This window comes from Notamacropus eugenii, chromosome 2 (assembly GCF_028372415.1).
Source record: "Notamacropus eugenii isolate mMacEug1 chromosome 2, mMacEug1.pri_v2, whole genome shotgun sequence".
Classification (NCBI taxonomy): Eukaryota; Metazoa; Chordata; class Mammalia; order Diprotodontia; family Macropodidae; genus Notamacropus; species Notamacropus eugenii.
The window spans coordinates 37,057,390-37,076,658 of NC_092873.1; the positions used below are offsets into that span (position 1 = coordinate 37,057,390).

The 19,269-nt window shown below is 43.0% G+C and overlaps 1 protein-coding gene across 1 annotated transcript in view; it reads left to right on the top strand.

Annotated features, from left to right (window-relative positions):
• The window catches only part of TAOK1 (TAO kinase 1), a 153,920-nt gene that overhangs the window by 125,657 nt on the left and 8,994 nt on the right, over window positions 1-19,269 (top strand). The window contains 7 exon segments of the mRNA XM_072639833.1: window positions 1,295-1,531; window positions 2,338-2,466; window positions 5,091-5,294; window positions 5,858-6,097; window positions 13,283-13,495; window positions 13,980-14,162; window positions 18,888-19,269. Coding sequence (XP_072495934.1) covers window positions 1,295-1,531; window positions 2,338-2,466; window positions 5,091-5,294; window positions 5,858-6,097; window positions 13,283-13,495; window positions 13,980-14,162; window positions 18,888-19,269 — 1,588 coding nt within the window.

Consider the following 19,269-nt stretch of genomic DNA (forward strand, 5'->3'; position numbering starts at 1 on the left):
GTTCCTTTATAAAGATGTTGTGCAACCTTCCACTGTGTTGGGGTATTTTTGATTTTTATAAAGTTAAGTCCAATTCATAAATTTCAGCTAAACTAATGAAGCAAAATTCCATTTCCTTGTCTGTCTTATGCTAAAAGCCTGTAGATGCTATGGACATGTTTGTTGGTTCATTTTTTTAAGCATATTACACTTGGGAATTTTCTTTATAGCTCTCATTAGTATTGTGGTAAGCTTAGACTTTCCCATTCAGAAAACAAGAAGGCCAGTGGTAACTTATTACCCACAGACCCCTGAGTCGCCTGGCATCATTTGTATATATTGCCTTAAATCCAAAGAATTTTTTGCCTTTTCATGAGTTTACCTAAACTGTCTGAGGCATGATCTAAGTCTGGGGACCCAAAGCCTGCCATGTTCTCATCTCCTGGATAGAGAGATGGTGCCTTGATGTTACATCCTTGTGCACTTATCAGTCCACTAGTTGGGTTCTTCTTATACTCTCCCTCCTATTGGTATAGAAATAGCAGAATTAAATCCAGGAACTTAATCATTTTTTCCATGAAAATTTGTAGTGTGCCAACAAACATCTGACCAGGGCTGAAACATCTGACCAGGGCTGAAACGCCTGACCAGCACTACACCTTGCGGGGGAATTGCCTCTGTGTTCTCCAGGCCTTGCATGTTTATTCATGTGAATTTCAGCTTTAATTTCTTTTTTTTTCTTGTCAGCTCAAGACATTTAGCCTGGGGTCTCCTCTCTCTTTACTTCTCTTTCTGCCGTATTTCCCAGTAGTCTGGTCTTTCTCATCTGGGCCGTTTCTTTTTTCCTCCAGTTATTTTTCTGAAGCAGTTGGCCTTAGTTAACATTCTGCCCATGTGTCGGTCAGCCGAGGTGTTAGCCAGCTTACTAACTCATGTGCTGACTAAGTTTAATGGATGTTCTATTTTGTCTAGTGTAAAAGAATATTAACTAGTGCTAAAGCCAAGGAGAACATCCTTAGAATGCCCCTCTAAAGGATTGGCGTTCTAGACTGAAAGTGATCTGCAGTCATCTAGTCCAGAACTGCCATTTTACAGATGAGCAAACAAAGGTCCAGGGAGGCTGGGAGAGGAAGGATCAGTGGGTCTGGGGTTCCATCCCCAGAGCCAGTGCTCCTGCTGCTGCTGACACAGGCCAAATGCCAGCTTTTACTTGAGGACAAGGCTTTCCAAACAGGTCTAAAACTGGTCTGTTTCCAAAGGACTAGGATGAAAAACTCTTTTTATCTTATCCCTCTTCTTGCCCTGACACACCTAGGTTACAAGGCAAATGCAAGAACATGAGCAGGACTCGGAGCTGAGAGAACAGATGTCTGGCTATAAGCGCATGAGGCGACAGCACCAGAAGCAGCTGATGGCACTGGAGAATAAGCTCAAGGCCGAGATGGATGAGCACCGCCTCCGACTGGACAAAGACCTGGAAACACAGCGCAACAATTTTGCTGCCGAAATGGAGAAGCTTATTAAGAAACATCAAGCAGCCATGGAGAAGGAGGTAAGGAAACAGAGCCTGTTTGTCGTCCTTTCAGTTTTTGTTCTTCTCTTAGAGCTGACAGAGAGATGACAGTGTTTTGCGTATCTGTTCCCAGGAGCCAAACAAATTGATAATTAGGGAAAAATCTCTGATTTGTATAGTATCTCTCTCAAGGAATTTCTATAACTTCAGGAAGAAGGTTTTTGCTTTGTGCTATTTGGTACAAATGAAGCACAGAAAGTGGTCTTTCTATGTGTTCTCCCTTCATTGTAGGTGATAAGCAGTGCTTGTGAGTAACTCTCATTGGCTTCAGTGAAATTCTCTTTTGTAGCTTCCTTAATTTTTGAGGATCAAAAAATGGCTTCCAAAGACATTTGCTCAAGTTTTCTGGGGCCTGATCGTTTAGACCAGGGTCTGGGGGGGTCCCTTTCAGTCCCTGGCACTTTTGGTGTTTTACATATCAAACTAATCTGTGCCTTCAGTTTTTCCACTTGTTAGATCGGTGTGGTATTTCCAGCATATTATTCTACATTGGACCTTTCTTTTTTAAATTGAGTGTTAGTTGCAAGAAGATAGCTTCTGCCTACGTGTTACTGCATGATACTGATTAGTTAAGAAACAACTGATGATCTGAGTAGAAATCACTGGTTTGCATCTTTTACTTTTCTTTTGGTTGTGTTGGCCATTCTTCACATAAAAGTGATGACAGAGAAGTGGTGGCTTTGAGTAAGCAGCTTGTAGGTGTGTAAGTTGAAATAGATGCTGCGTCACTACAAAGTGAGTTAAGTTGAAAGTCCTATAATTGGCCTCTTCTTGCTCTTTGCTAGGCTAAGGTGATGGCCAATGAAGAGAAGAAATTCCAACAACACATTCAAGCCCAGCAGAAGAAAGAGCTGAACAGCTTTTTAGAGTCCCAGAAGCGAGAGTACAAGCTGCGCAAAGAGCAGCTTAAGGAGGTATTTCTCTTTTCGTGCACATGCTCAGGCTGGACTCTGGCGGTGCAGCTGGGGAAGGAGTTTGTTTGGGTGACCACATCCCAAATGGGTCAGCCTGAGCGAGGGGATGGAAAGTTCCCGCTCTGGGAGCTGTTCCACAGGCGTTCCTTAACTGTTGATTTTTGTGCTTTTCTGTTACTTTTGATTACTTATTCATTCCGTTGCACTGAGAAATGGAAGTGAGTATGGTACATTAGGAGTCAAGCGAGCATTTTGAGGAAATAATTAAATGGAAAATGAGGAATCATTTCTTATGACATGCTGTAGCTATTTTGCTCTCAGTGGTAGAAAAGATTCAAAAGTCAGACTACCAGTTGGTTTAGAGAAGACAGCTTATTATTACTCCGGGTATCATTGAGTTGATATGCCTCAGAAAACCTATAAAGAGAGAAATGACCATCTCTGTAAAATCATTTATAATCTTTGGGTCATATGCGGAGTCAAAGGCATCTGCTCTTTTAAGCCACCTCCTCATTTACAAGAAATCTCCAAAGCAGACTTCTAGGTTAGAAAGATGCCAGCGGTGCTTTTAGCTTCGTCTCTCCTTACCTCCTCCCCACCTTCCATGTCTTTTGAAAGGCAAACTAGTACTTCAGCTTCAAACTTATATTCTTATATGTTCTTATAAATTTATGCATTTCTCCTTTAGGCAGAAACTCATATCCTTATTAATAATTGACAGGAATGGGGTGAAATGTGACATATGTAACTTTGAATCAATCAAAAGTCTCTTTATTATAGGAAAGAATGTGGATTTGTGCTATTATTATCAAATACAATTGTTTTTACTCTAGTAAGGAAAACTGGCTTTCACCTATCAGCTTATCAGTCATCAAACGAGTTTGCTGTGTTGTTTGATCAAGCTTGATTTTGTCCTTCTGAATTGTTAAGTGCATTTGGCTAGTTCTCCAGGTACTTGAGGAAGTGCCTGTAGTAGAAGGACAGTGAAATCAAGTGCTCGTGAGAATGATTACAGAAATGAAGTCTCTAGATAGAAAGTGATCTTGATTGTATACTTGAACCAGCAATTAATAGATACTAATAGCTCAGCTCCTTTTGTTTGGGAATCTTAACAATATTTTTTTTAAATTAAAAGGAAATTTTCCTAAAAATCTAGATCTACTCAAAGGTTGAAAACCACTGTTCTTTGAGCACTTTCAGTGGCAGATAATTTTTTTTCCTTACAAACTGATTGCCTGGAATATTTCTTGAACCCACATAGTTAACAATATAAGATGACATGCTAACAAGATGTGAGTGTTCTGTATAATGTCTTATATATTCTTGGTCATATGTTCAATATCTCACCAAAGGTAGCAGTCTACATATTGCCTGTTCTGCCAAGCACAGTTTTAGTGAGTAGGCATTTCCAAGTGAATGTATTATATGATAATTCTCTATTATAAATGAAAACTTGAGGAAATTCTGAAACACATTTCTCAAATATATGTACCCTAAGGATCATTATTCAAGATCTATATTTAATGACAAGTATATCTGGGTTATCAGTTTGCCCTTAATAAAAATTATTAAAACAGTGACCATTTTTCAGGTAAATTGGGTAATGGAGAAATGGTGTTTTTAAGTAGCTAGCAAAGCAGGTCAGATTTGATGATGTCCTCCATGTATTTTCTTTGTAGCTTCCTCTATTAACTGATTTTGTTCTTAGAAGCCACATTTTTTCTGTTATTCATGTGTCATTATTTTGGTAGAAGATGGAGTAATATGGAAAGCGCACATTTTCTAATCATCTTCTTGGAACCAGCATTATATGAATTTTGTTTAAAGCTTGTCAACTGCAAAGAATTTTCAGTCATGTCATTGTAACTAATTTTGATACTGTGTTTAGACTATGGAAACTGCTTTAGATGAGTCTCTTGGCCATTCTGTCATTTGCATCATTAAGTCTGTTGGCCATTTTTGCCCTCTTTATGTAAAAGCATTTTTGTTGAGGTGGGTGGGTGCAGTCATGGTTGGAATAAGGTAAGAAACCCTGGGACTTGAGAGGTTATCTTGGAGCTCTGAAAGGTAAGGCCTCGTGCAGTGGTCTCTACTCTGCTCCCCATTATTGCTTATTTTTCCACTTTAAATTCTCCTACACCAGCTTCAAAATTTTACTAAAAACTTCACACCACTGTTTTTACAATTTGTAGAACCAGGAGATATGACATCATTTCATAGCAATTTCAGCCCCATATTTTATACCTTCTGGCATTCTTGAAGAGGGTTCTCTTAGGATAGTGGTGTAGGATAGGATGGTGACCCTAACCAGTGTGACTTTTCATAGCTATTACTCCTGATTCTGCAGCTCTTTAAAAACAGAGCCGTTTGAAGCTAAAAAGTGTATTTGCTTCCTGGTGCTCAGGCCACTTGTCCTTCCCTCACTGACTATCAGTGCCAAGAAGAGGCAGAACCTTATTCTGGGGGTCCTCTGGGCACCGAGGCTGTCTGACGGTGCTGAAAAGTAGCACCTTAATCAGGACAGTGTTTGACCACTGTGGGCAATGTCCTGGGCAAAGGGATAAATATCACATAACCTGATTGCACGTGGCTAGTAAGTAATTGGATCTGAATTATTTTGCTAGGAGCTGAATGAAAACCAGAGCACCCCAAAGAAAGAAAAGCAAGAGTGGCTCTCCAAGCAGAAGGAGAACATCCAGCACTTCCAAGCAGAAGAGGAGGCCAATCTCCTGAGAAGGCAGAGGCAGTACCTGGAGCTGGAATGCCGTCGCTTCAAGAGAAGGATGCTGCTTGGCCGCCACAATTTGGAGCAGGACCTTGTCAGAGAGGTATGTTAGGAGGGGGCAAGAAACTTGTAGAGAAGGCCTTCCAAGTGCACAGTAGGAATAAACGAAGGGGACCATGTATAGAGCTGTCTTCTAAGTTACAGGTTATAAGTGTATGTGCTGGGTCCAGCTTAGGGTATTTTTTTAATCCTAATCTTCTTAATTGATCTACTGTTGTAGAAGTCAGAATGCCAATTAGATATTCACCCTCAATTCCCCTGGCCTGGAAGAACTCTGATTTTCACCTTCCTTGGATAGGATGGTTTAAACATAAACTTTAGATATAGTTTAAACCTATTAATAATTTGATGAATAGTAACCATAATAACCAGGAAGATTAAGAAGTGTATAGAAGACCCCAAAGTATAAGGAAATGTGTGCTACGTGAGACCAAGTAATGCCTGTTCAACTCCAGCAAAAGACCCCAAATCATTGGATCTACTCTGTGACCTTAAGTCAGAGAACTGCATTTTCAAAAACTCTTTTCCTGTTCATGCATCTTAGGATGTGTGTATGTAGTCCACAGTAATAGTTCATAGCCCCTTGTTTTTCCTATTCTGGATTAGGAGTTAAATAAAAGGCAAACCCAGAAGGATTTAGAGCATGCCATGCTACTGCGGCAGCATGAGTCCATGCAAGAGCTTGAGTTCCGCCACCTCAGCACCATTCAGAAGATGCGCTGTGAGCTGATCAGGCTGCAGCACCAGACGGAGCTCACCAACCAGCTGGAGTACAACAAACGGCGAGAACGCGAGCTCAGGCGCAAGCATGTCATGGAGGTTCGGCAGCAGCCCAAGAGTCTGAAGGTATGTGAGCAGGGAAATGCAGCTTTCTCTTCATGAGACTTTCTGTGATCCATTCCCTTTCCCAAACAATACCATCATTGTACCCTTTTGGCATGTTCTTTCCACTGATGTGGGCACAGTTCAGAAAAAAAGGCATACGCCTTAGTGGAGGTGATTGCAACCAACCCAAAAACAATTCCTCTCTTGGGACGCTACCATGACCATCTCCGAGAAGAGTAAAGGAGCTCACACCACCTATTCCCATCTCTACCCATAGTACCTCTTGACCCTGGCAGTCCATATCTTTAAGGACTTGTCACAAGTGGCCAGAAGGCAAATTAGTTCTTATATGTGTGACAATTTTTCTTCATAAATGTTTTCCAAATAAAGCAGCTTTTTTGGTCTGGCCTAGAAACAATTGAACCTTATTCAGTTCTGCTCATTTGCTAATATACAAATATGGACAATTAAATTAACAAAATATTGCTGATTGGTAGTATCTGTTATCAGAAGAGACTAGAATAAGCTGCTTATTAATCTAAGTACAGGATTAAAAGAATAGAATTTTAATGGTAGAAAAATTGAATTTAGAGCAGCCCTCTACCTGTAGCATGCCACAGCATCACTACTGGGGTTAGAACTCTAGATATTTCTACCTGAAGTTCTGATCCTGTCCAGCAAAGGTCCTGAGATCTCATGGAAGCTGAGTGACCCCAGGGGCTTTCTTCTCACTGCCTCTTCTTTTGGGAACGAGATGTTACCTTTACCTTGTAACCCTGATAGAGTGGCATGAAAGTGCTATTCCTGTTGGACCTAGCTGTCTTGGAACAGAAATGCTTTGTGTCTATAAAATCTATAGCCACATCTTATCAAAATAACTGAAATCTCTCTCCTCTGGTCTCCAGAGGAGTTACCCAGGAGAAGGTAGCATAGATCAGGTGCTTGAAGGAAATTTCATTCTTTATTGATCTCACACCACATTGCTGTCACCATTACTTCTAACCGTACCTCATACATGATGCTCAAAAATTTAGGTTCAGCAGTAACTTGACAGGTTTGTTCTGTACGCTTTCTGTCTGCTTATGCTCAGTTGCTAAATGAATGGATGCTCTCTGGAAGAGAAAAGGTTTGCGAAAGAAGATGATTTATTGGTGATTCCAACACCAGCAGCCTCTCGAGTTACCTAACCTGGTAGCGCCTGGTTTGTTAGGGCTTTGTGATGTCTTCAGCCATCAAACCACCAGCCTTTCATTCCCCGCAACATCTGGGGAAGGGTGGGCCAGTAAACAGTGGTCACATGGTTAGCAGTGAACTTTATCCCTCCCTTCTGTTTCCTGTCGTAATTTCTTTCAGATTTGGAAAAAGTCAGTGGGGTTGGCTCTCCAAGAGACTGTTCACAGAAAGTTGGGGGGAAAATCATTCTTTTTCTTTAGTCGTGGCTAGACTTTTAATAGAGAGGCCTAACTTAGGAAGTTTCTCCCCCTTGGGGTGGGGGTGAGGGGCGGGCATAGACTCAGAATTTCTGGTTGGAAAATGAATATACTAATTTAATAAGGAGTGTAATCAGTATGTTTCCATTCATGCAGTAATTTACCTACTTGTCTTGTGTGAGTAAAAAATGCCTTTTTGTTCTCTATCAAAGATGATTCTTCCGTCTGAAGTAATCCAGCTTTTATTTACGGGTTTTCCCTCTCTGAATTTTAAATTTAGTCCAAGTTAAATTTTTTATTCTATCTCATTTGGTAGCATTCTGTTATTTCTCTTTTCCTCCTTTCTAAATAAACTTCCCTCCTCATGACTGCTTGGAGAGGCCTCCTTTCCTACCAGCAGTCCACTGAGATACTTTTCATCCTATAGCATTTGAAATATGAAAACTTGCCAAAGACTGGTGCATGATGGCACAGCCTTTGATTCTTTTCTCAAACCAGTTTCTGACTGGAAGAAAGAGGGAGAATTCTAAGGATTAAGCGTTCTGCTTCAGAGACATGGTACCGTTTATATATATATAAAATTACATTTTCCACTTAGCTAAAAGAAATTCTCTCAAGACCTCCAGTAGAATCAAGACATGTGACTATGACATGGTGTCTCAAGGGAGTGGGTGGAAAGTGAGGAGAGAATAGACTTGATGTCATCTCTGTGAATAAGGACACCCTGCCAGAAATCAGGCCTTTAAGGCCAATCAGATTGCACATCAACTGAACACTCACAATTATAATTTTCTCTCAGTAGAGAAGAAAACTCCTTAGAAAGATCAGACTCCTAGTGCAAAAAATTTAGCAACGTATTTTCTCCATGTGTAACCAAAAGCAAAAAATTCTTTCCTTACACAGTCTGTATCACATAACTTTTGTGTTTTACGTACGTGATGAACATTGAAATCAATGTGTGGATGTAGGTAGGCGCAGTCACAGAGGTTAGACTCCTTTTCGTTAATCTGGTGTTTTCATCCTCATGGGGAAGTGTGAATGCCTGTCAAAGTTCAGTGGTCAATCAGCCTGCATTCAGTGCACACCTGTGTTGCGCCTGGAGGATAGAGAGACACAGATGAACCAGTTCTGACCCTCGAGGAGGGGATACTGTCTTGGAGGAGATGACATGTTTTGGGAGGGGGGCACTAGGAACTGAGAAGATAAAACTGGGCCTTATGTAGAAGGCAGTATAGAGCTGAGTCTTGGAGAGACTGAACTCCAGGCAGAGAACTGGGGAAATGGCCAGCATAGAAATGTGGAAAAGGGAGAGGAAATGTCATCTGAGAGAAGCAACATGGAGGCCAGTTTGGTGGGGCTGTGTTCAAGTCCAAAAGGTAGCTTGGACACGACTGATGTCGACTTTCACTATGCACAACTTTACATGGATAGTGAGTCTTGCATTGTATTGCTAGCTTTCTCAGTAGATAGGGAAGGAGCTGGGGGAGGGAGAGAATTTGAGAGTGAAAATTCTAAAAATGAATGTTTAAAACTTTTTTTAAAAATGGAAAGCTAGCTTGCAGCTGAGAAGTCAGGGTAGATTGTTGGGACAGACCAGAGGCAGGGAGAGGTCCTTTTCTTTATCTAAATTCAGTTTACTTTATCTTCAAAACATCTATTTCTATGTTCAGGCCTCAGTTGGATATGCCTTTGTATAACTATTTTCTAGACAGTGGAACTATTAAGCATTGAGTTTATTTCCAGGCAATCAGTGAGCATTTATTAAGTACTTACTATATGGAAGGCACTGGCTGGGAGTACAAAGAAAGGAAAAAATACTGATCTTTGGCTGTGAAGAGCTCAGTGTACTTAGGAGACGTGAACAGTACAGAGAGAACGTGACTCCAGAAAGATGGCATTAGCACCTGGGGACTAGAAAAGGCCTCCTGTGGGAGTTGGGGTTTGACCTGATTCTTGAAAAAAGTCAGTAAAGCAAAGGAGGTTGAAGTGAGGAAGTAGCCGTGATGAGTATGGGGGCTGACCAGCCCCAAAACATCTTGGGGGAGATGGGAGAGTCAAGGTGCAGCAAGGAATCCAGAATAGCTGGATCACTGTGTGTGTACAAGAACAAAGTGTAAGAAGACTGGAAAGCTAGGAAGGGCTTTACCTGCCAAACAGGATTAGATTCAGTCCTGGGATAATACAGAACCACTGCAGTTTATTTTAAGGTCAGACATGCATTGTATGAAAATGACTTTACAGCTGAGTAGAGGATGAATTGGGGTGGAGAGTGACACCAGTTACAATTAGAAGGCTATTCTAATAATCCAGGCAAGTGGCAAGGAGCACCTGACCTAGTCTGGTAGTTGTGTGAGGTAGAGAGAAGGGGATGTATAAGAGAGACATTGTGAAGCTAAAATGACAAGACTTGGCACCAAATTAGATCTATTTGGAGTGAGTAAAGGGAGTCAGTGTTTACACCAAGGTTGCAAGTATGAGGGATAGGGAGGATAGTGGTGCACTTGACAATAATAGGAAGGTTGAGAAGAGGGGATGGTTTAGTGGTAAAGATAATTAGCTTTGGGACAAGTTGAGTTTGAGTTATGTCCACAGTCAACTAACTTTTATTAAGTGCCTACTGTGTGTTAAGCACTATGCTAAATGCTAGGGATAAAAAGGCTAAAAAAAAACCCCCAAATAGTCCCTGCTGTCAAGCAGGTCATAGTCTAATGGGCATCCACTTTGAGATGGTAAAGAGGCAGCTGATTATATGAGACTGGAGCTCAAGAGATAGATGACATATAGTATTGGGATAGAATCGCTAGAGACGGTAATTGAATCCATGGGAGCTGATGAGATCACTAGTGTGGTAGTAGAGAAGCAGAAGAGAAGGCCCATTACAGAACCTTGGGGATGTCGGTAGGCATAGCTTGTGTACAGTTCCAGCAAAGGAGACTGGAAAAGATCAAGTGTGAAGACAATTAGAAGAGAATAATGTCATGAAACTTGGAGAGAAGATGCTGCTTCGTAGTACCAGGAGGTACAGAGATACCAAGAGTGATGACCAGTGAGAAAAGAGGTCATTGGGTAACTTTGGAGAGAGCAGTTCTAGTTGAATGGGGAACTTGGAAGCCCTATTGCAGAGGGTTTATTAGTGAGTGGGATGAGAGGAATTGGAGGATAAGCAGCTTTCTCTTGGAGTTAAGCTGAGAAGGAGAGGAACACACAGGACTGTTCCTAATGGGGATCAACTGAGACTTCTTTAGGATTGAGGAAGACGTGGATAGAAAAGAGTGAAATTGATAATGTGGGGACAGTTTACTAGAGAAGATGAGAGAGAATGAGATCAAGGGTACATGTAGAGAGATTCATCTATAAGAGAGAAGAAGATAATGTGGGGAGATGTTGGAGTCATATGAGATGAGAAGAGATGTACGTGTGTGTGTGTGTGTGAAGTATGAGGCAAGGTTCTCAGCTGAGACACTGGGGAAGAGGATGCTGTGGGAGGCTTAAGAATGAATGAAAAGATTTAGAATAGCTTTTACCATGAGTGATGTAACAGATAGACTTGGGAGGGATAAAAGGATTGCCTTACTATGGTGAGGGCCCACCTGAGATTATGTAACATTAATTTGTAATGAACCTGTTTTCTCCAGCTTCATTCAGTAGGAATAGGTTTACGAGGAATGAAAATAGGAGATGGTTAGAGTGATCCGCTGGTAGAGTTGGGCAAGACATGGTTGGACAGAAGACGAGGACAAGGGGCTGAAGTGTAGAGTTTGAGCCGAATGATCTCTGGGTGGAGATGGGGAAGTGTAGCCAATGTAAGGATCATGGCCTAGGAAATAACTGAGAGGTAGAGGGAGTAGAAGAACAGGCTTAGGAGTTGCCAGGCATAGGTAAAGATGGAATGATAGAAGATTATGTTCAAATAAAGGGATTTGGGAGTTTGTAAACATTTGCACACTTGTATGACCATCTTGGTGTGTAGTTGAGATGAAATGTCAGAATAGGTCATGGAAATGAATAGACTGAGCAACCAGGAAGTTTAAGTCCTTTAGTGTGAGGGCAAGGGAGGAGTCAGGCACTGAACTCATTGAGGAAAGGAGAATGTCCCAGGAGTCAATAGAGAATGGCCACCAGGATCTTTATTGAGTGATAAATTCAAATAGCAAGGCCCTAAAGGAAAGAGAGGTTCCTGGGTGATGGTAGCAGAGGGAGCCAGGAGTGTTCCAGCTCCACCATCACAGGCAGTGAGTCAGGGGTTGAAAGTAAAAGTGCAGCCAGCACTGGAAAAGGTGACCAGAGAGGCTGCCTCTCTCCTGAAGAGGGAGTCAGATTTCAGAACCAAAAGATGAAAGGACTAGGAGAGAGAGATTTAAGGGGGAAAAGTCAGCGTCAATAAACATTGATTAAGCACTTACCAGGTGCCAGGCACTGTGTCTTTAAACCCTGGGGATGCAAAGAAAGCCATATGACAGTCATAAAAAGAAGCTGAAAAGTCTGGAAGGGTGGGCAGGTGCCCATTGTGGGGCAGCCAGGTGGGAAATGATGAGGTCAGAGCCCTCTGAGAGGAGCTCCCCAGTGTTTCCCCTTAGCAGCCCTCTCCAGTGAGTGAGGGGAGAGCTAAGGAGGCAGGAGTTTCAAAGATGGTTTCATCTTGCAGAAAGTGAAGTTTCTGGGGGTTGTGAAGTCCAGGAGAGCAACTGTTTGGGAAATGATGTGGTTTTATTACCAAGGGAGCCAGATCTTAGTGAGTGCCAGAAGATGGAAGAAGTGAGAAAAGCAAAAGTGTAAGACAAAAGGGAGTGTGTGAATTATGTAGGATCAGGGTCCTGGGGCTGGCAGGGAGATGGAGCCGGATGGGAAGGAAGGGAAGGAGTGGCAGGTGGAGGGCTTTCTGTATTTGCACTGGGAGTTTCTAATCACTGTGAGATGAGAATAGTATAAGGAAATGTGTAGTATGCTAATCCTGGAGAAAGAAGTGGATGATTTGACTATTGAAACTCCTTCTGCAGGTTGTATCCTGTGACTGCCCAAAACACCTGCTTTGCCATAATGGAGGGAGTCTGATCAGGAGACAGGAAATAATGACAGAGTGAGGGGGGCTAGCTAAAGCAGGGGGCAGGCCTTGTTTCCAGGGGTGTTCTTCACAGTGCTTATAGAGGAGGGGCAGTCACTGATAACTTTGGATTGCTTTTTTGTGTGCTGTCAGAGAGTAAGCCATTTCTAAGGGATCCCCTTAAAGAGGAAGACAGCGACAGTCCCCTTGTCTTGTTATGGGTGTGCAGCCAATCACATAACTAGACTTGAGTTGCTACCTAACACCAGAGGAGGGCCAGGGCTGAGCATCCTGTGGCAGAGATGGTGTGGTTTCCTTCTGGAAAGCCTGGCTCACAGAAACCTTGATGTTAACAGCATACTAATTCATAAAGGTCCTTTGAATTTGTACCTCTGTGTGCATTACAAGAATTATCATGCCAGTCTAGAGTCCACCGAATGAATCCCTGAAGTCATGACCAAGTTGGCCAGAAAAGGGAAGAGGACTGTTGAGAGCTGGGTTATCAATAGAATCCTTGTATCCTGATGCATGTTGAAGCTGGAGCTTTCCTTATCACAATGCCAACATTCCGAGTGAAGGCAGCTGCAGCCTGAGGTCCCATCTGTCATGTGTGTGTGTTCTTGCGCTTCTCCATTTTTTCCCTTCAGGCTTATATTAGAGCATCCTAAGGTCTCAGGATCTCAATAGGAGTGACTTGGAAACCTTCTAACTGATGCTTCCTCCCTCTTGTCTCAGTCTAAGGAATTGCAGATCAAGAAGCAGTTTCAAGATACCTGCAAGATCCAGACCAGACAGTACAAAGCCTTGAGGAACCACCTGCTGGAGACCACTCCGAAGAGTGAACACAAAGCAGTTCTCAAGCGGCTCAAGGAGGAGCAGACCCGGAAACTGGCCATCCTGGCGGAACAGTATGACCACAGCATCAACGAGATGCTCTCCACACAAGCTGTGAGTGGGACCCGAGGGGGACCAGAGGAGCCACGGGAGACAGAAGGCCCAGGCAGTGGGGAGGGTGACCTTCACTGTCCCAGCCCCCTCCCAGCACTCTGAGCCACTTCATTGTCTAAAGAACAGGCTTGGGTCCTTTCTGAGTGCCCAAGGTCAGTAGTGTTAGCTGGGCCACTCATTGGGCCCCTAAGCAGTGTTACATTGAGACTTCCCCTCGTTATCCCATTGGAATGGAATGCTGCTGCTTTTCTGTTCTCTCCCTTTGGTGAGTAAAGAATAAAGAAGCTTGCAGCATTTAGCCTGATTCCGGATCTCTCAAGCAGCGTGCAGGCTAGCTTAGAGAGGTCTTATCTTTGTTTACAAGAGGTAATCATTGCATGCTTAAAAAACTCCTTCCCTCTTCTCCCTTTCCCTTTCCTCTTCCCTCGAGCGGGTCACCAGGGCATGCCCCCGTGTAAGTCGGGCCTCTTTTCTCCCCTCCCAGCTGCGTTTGGATGAGGCCCAGGAAGCAGAGTGCCAGGTCCTAAAGATGCAGCTGCAGCAGGAGCTGGAGCTGCTCAATGCGTATCAGAGCAAGATCAAGATGCAGGCCGAGGCCCAGCACGACCGGGAGCTCCGAGAGCTGGAGCAGAGGGTCTCCCTCCGAAGGGCCCTGCTGGAACAAAAGGTGTGTCTTTTGTTGGGGTCTGGTCACACGTTCATGCTGCTGATGCCAATGAGTGACCTCACACTTTGAAAGGAAGGGGGCCCTGAGACTGGAAGACAGTACTCAGCTGTGTTAGGACCACTTTAGGAGGGGAGAAAGGAGACGAGACTTTCAGCTGGAATGGTCAGAAGCAGGTACCTGGCTGCCATTGCCTTTATTTCAACCCCAAACAGATTCCCAGTCATTACTAAGTTAAAGAGGATTGTGACCCATACTGGGCCCTTTGGTGTTCCCACAATTGAAAAGTTGGGCAGAAAAATGGGCGCTTTGGTCCAACCCATATTGTATAGTTTTGGCAGCAGTGTGTTGTAGCAACTGTTGGGAATTCTTTTCCCTTATTGGATCCAACTAAGCAATCCACAGTGTGTGTGTCTGTCTGTCTATCTGTGTCTGTGTGTATCTATGTGTGCCTGTCTCCGTGTGGTGTGTCTGTCTCTGTGTGGTGTGTCTGTGTGTCAGAGAGGAGGGGAGAAAAACAACTGGGCCTGAAGCAAAAGCAAGACAAAGAAAGGTGTCTTTGGGGGACACCACAAGTGATCCCACAAAGAATGTTACATCTGCAAGGCTTTTAAGGGGCCATCTACCCCTGCTCCTTGATTTTATAGAGCACAAAAACCTAGGATATGGGGAGCACTTTGTCTAACACTGCAGAGCCAGTCAGTGATAGTGTCATGACTAGAACCCAGGTCTCTTCCCTTCCTCTTTTGAGCATATTTTTAATGCTGCACCATTGTAGCACCACACATCTCCAGTGTGGAGCTAGGAGGACCTTCTAGGTTACCTCGCAGTCATTGTACTTTGCCCATATGGACATGGAAACTTCCTTGCAGCCTTCATTGTGTTAGGTTTCCCTCTTTTTCCCCTTAGTCAGCATGTGTCATCTGCCCCACTGATTCGCTTAATTCTTGCGGTGTTCTGCTGTCCTCACTGCTTTCTGTATAGTGTGTAGTGTTCCTCCATTCTCACATTTCCTCCTGGAGTGGGTGACGTAAAGACAGAACCCCTGGTTAAGAGAAAGCACAGCTTTAAGTTCATTTTTGTGACTTAGCAGATGACATGGCTGACTGTTTCAAGAAGTCAGTTTTCTTTACTCTTCAGTGTAGTAAAGCCAAAATCAGATGCATATCTTTAAATTAAAAACAAAAAAAGCCCTATTTCCAAACAGGTAAATCTGGTTGCTGAATTTGGGCTTTTAGATTCGGCATAGAGTGTAAAATTGTCTTTTACATTCATGAACAGTGGCCAAAGGAGATCTCTTCCCCTCTTCCCAGCTTTTCCTCCCAAATAATTAGCCAATCTTAGCCCCAAAACAGGAAGAAATGATGGATAATGATTGCCCAGTTGGGTTTTAGCACCCCCTAGTGGCTCTGTACCCTCATTATTGAATTAGCATTTCTGCTCCGTCTTCTGGTGCTATCCAACCAAAAGCCTGCATTTCTAATGCCGTGGTAAACACGGCCCCTTGAAATGCAGCCCCAGAAATGGCTTTTTGGAAGTCAGTCAGTATAACAGACATGTCAGATGTTTTGGAAGCATCTGTTTTCAAGTGTTACTTGGTTTTCAAAGGAGAGTTTCTGTATTTTAATGCTGTAATGTCATAAGATTGTCACACAGTTACCTAATTGTCACACAGTTGCCTGATGAAAAGAAGTTTAGACTGAACAAACACCAAAGCAATATTTATTAAACTGTCTTTATGTTGGGTTTACAAATGAAAAATATTCCCCTAGAAATGGCCCAACAAAAGTGGATTTTAGTTGTTTCCAGATGGATAATCATTTGTGGAGTGGAATTGTTTTAAGCCTAATGTAAGTTCTCACAGACTAAGCGACCAAACAAATAAACCACATAAGTTCCCCTGTAAGTCCATACTTTTATTCTTCTCAGCCTCTTTCATAGTGAGCCTGCCCCGTCTTGATCCCTCCCTGGTCACACAGAAGTACAGTTAAGCAGGACACATCACTCCATTGGCCATAGCTGGAAATATGCAAGGATGTGTATTTGTGCCTGTAGCCTCTGAGAGGTGAGAGGCTTGCTTTCCTGGCAGTCCCCTCTGGGCTTTTCTTGAGCCCCACTTTGCTCTTGCCATCATGGAAGGAGAAATGATGAGAACTGAGTAGGTGTTTGAGGAATAAGGCACTATATTACCACCTTCCTTTCCAGCCTGATGGAACTCTGCTCCCATTCACCCATTTGACCTTCTGGCCAGATGGCCTCCCTGCTGCTCTGCACACACGCACACATACATGCACACACCCCACCCTCTTTCCTTCTATCTCTGCACTGTGCTTGGAAGGCAAGTCTGCTCCCCTCTGCTTCTCAGCATCCCTCATTTCTTTTAGATTGAACTTGTGTGCCACTGGCTGCAGGAAGCCTTTCTGGGTCTCCCGGTTCCTGCTAGTGCTTCCTCCGGAAAAAATTCCCATATTTCAGATTTACATATACTTACTGATACACATGGTATATTCCACAAGAGAGTAGAAGGGAGTTTCTGACAGTCAGGGACTATTTGATTTCTGCCCAGCACATAATAGGTGCCTTAATATTGATTGGCTGAAAGCCTCTACAGTATTGCCCCAACCAGTGTTATTTTGTGATGTTTTCATTACTATATCTCATGGAAATCTCAAAGAGATTTTTTGGATGAAAGAGAACCAATGAATGATTCAAGAATTAGTCTTAAGAGTTGAGCCTCCTCTCAGGCTAGAAAGTGAGATTGGCAAGAAGCAATATACCATATGTAAACCTGAATTGACACCATTGTATCTATCAAGTATCTTACCTAAAAGACGACTTTATTTTCAAGCTTCAATATTCTGTACTTCTGTTTATCAGGTTGAATTTAGGGTGACTGGTGACTAGATCCTTAATAGATTTATCAGCTACTCAAATTTAGTAAATCTTTGCTTGCTTTTGGCTTGGGCTGGAGATACAGCATTTTGGGTTATACCTATAATAGCAATAGCTAGGAAGCTTTATGTTTGCAAGAAGTTAGGAAAAGATTAATGAAAGAAAAGAAATGATTGAGGCATTTGGTGAAGAAATGCTTGAGCTGACTACGTTTGCTAGAAGATGAGAGGAAGGGAGATGATCAGGGATCTTTGTAGAATCAGAGTGAGTAGGAGGGACTTTGGGGACCGCCAGAGTCAGCCCCCTCCCCTGCTAGAGGAGGAAAGAGATGCAGAGGAATCAAGTGACTTTTCTTTCAGATTCAGTTTTCTTTTATTTTCAGTTCTGCATTCTCTCCCTTCTTCCCCTGACCTGTTTTTTGAGGAGGAAAGAAAAACAAAACTCTTTGCCTATCTGTGTGGCTGCACAGAGCACATGCCTGTGTTAGCTGTGTCCAAGGAGAAGTTATGTGTCTTTTCCAAGGTCACAGGGTTGCAGGCACCAAATCTTTGGCTTTTTCCACTATACCATAGTGCTATCTTAGACATCCTTATTTACAGATTAAGAACTTTTTTACCCAGTGAAACTGTGGTTAAAGTTTACCATGTAAACAGGCTGTTTTTCCGTTTTAATTCCCCACTTATCTATTCTAGTTATTCCAGGTCCTTTACTTAGTTTAGCCCACAGTCACAGGACCACTCAGCATGGCGTGCCCACATCAGAAAGGGTACTGTGCTCTTTGAGCAAAGCAGAGTTGAGACAGCACAAAGTAAATATAGGATGTGCAGATTTGAGATATCCACCCCAAATATTCACATGGACTATCTGTGCCCAACCTGTGGTAGAGCATTCCGAGCTTGTAGTGGTCTGATCAACCACAGTCAGACACACTGAAATTTCACTTTATCATGGTGATGTCATTTAGGTCCTCTTCAAAGACTAAGGACAACAACCCACCAACATAGTTTAGCCTTTAGAAGTCCTCTGAATTTGGCTTTTTAGTTTGAAAACAAAGTGAATACATGGAAATGAAATGTCAGGTGAGATTTGGGAACAAAATGTTTCCACAGATGTGCTGGGCACTTTGTGTAACAGGATAGCAGCCTTGGGGCAGCTGTCATATGTACGTTAGTCAGTCCTACTAAAATTTGAACTTTTAGCACTTAATTGTATTTCTTTCCATAACCTGTTCTGTATTTACACACATACACACACACACACACACACACGTACACATACACACACATAATTTTGAACGTTTGGGAAATGCTAAATTACTTGTATAATTGTATACATCTTGTATAATTGTTTACTATATGGTATTGACTGATAGAATGTGCTTACAAAAAGTTAGTTAACACCTGTAACAGTGCTTCAGAACTGAGGAAACTGCCTTCTCTTTATTTGATTTAACTCATCTAAAATTCATTGTAGCTTTCCATGTGTAGGACCCCTTGTGAGATTCTGGGACAGACTGAAGTAAATAAGGCAACATCCCTGCCCTCAGAGAGCCTAGTAGTTAAGATCCTGTATGAGAAAGACATACAAGTCATATTACCAGTTAGAATGTTGCAAGAGCAGGTACCATGAGGCTTCAGCAAATGGAGATGTCCACAAGAACCAGAGTTGACTTCAAAGAGCTGGCCTTTGAAAGGAATGAAAAGTATTTCCATAAGTAGAGCTGGGAAGAAAATATGCCTTTGGATTGTAGGGGAATATTCAGAAGGTCCCAATGGGAGGAAGAGTGGAAGAGGCTTTGGTCTCTAAAAGTTGCTTTTTCTTCCTTTTCCAACCCAGATTGAAGAAGAAATGTTGGCCTTGCAGAATGAACGCACAGAGCGAATACGAAGCTTGTTGGAGCGTCAAGCCAGAGAAATTGAAGCTTTTGACTCTGAGAGCATGAGACTGGGCTTTAGTAATATGGTCCTTTCCAATCTCTCCCCCGAGGCATTCAGCCACAGCTACCCTGGAGCTTCGGGTTGGTCCCACAATCCCACGGGAGGGCCAGGTCCTCACTGGGGTCATCCCATGGGTGGCCCCCCTCAAGCTTGGGGCCATCCAATGCAAGGTGGACCCCAGCCATGGGGTCATCCCTCTGGGCCAATGCAAGGGGTGCCTCGTGGCAGCGGCATGGGAGTCCGCAACAGCCCCCAGGCTCTGAGGCGGACGGCTTCTGGGG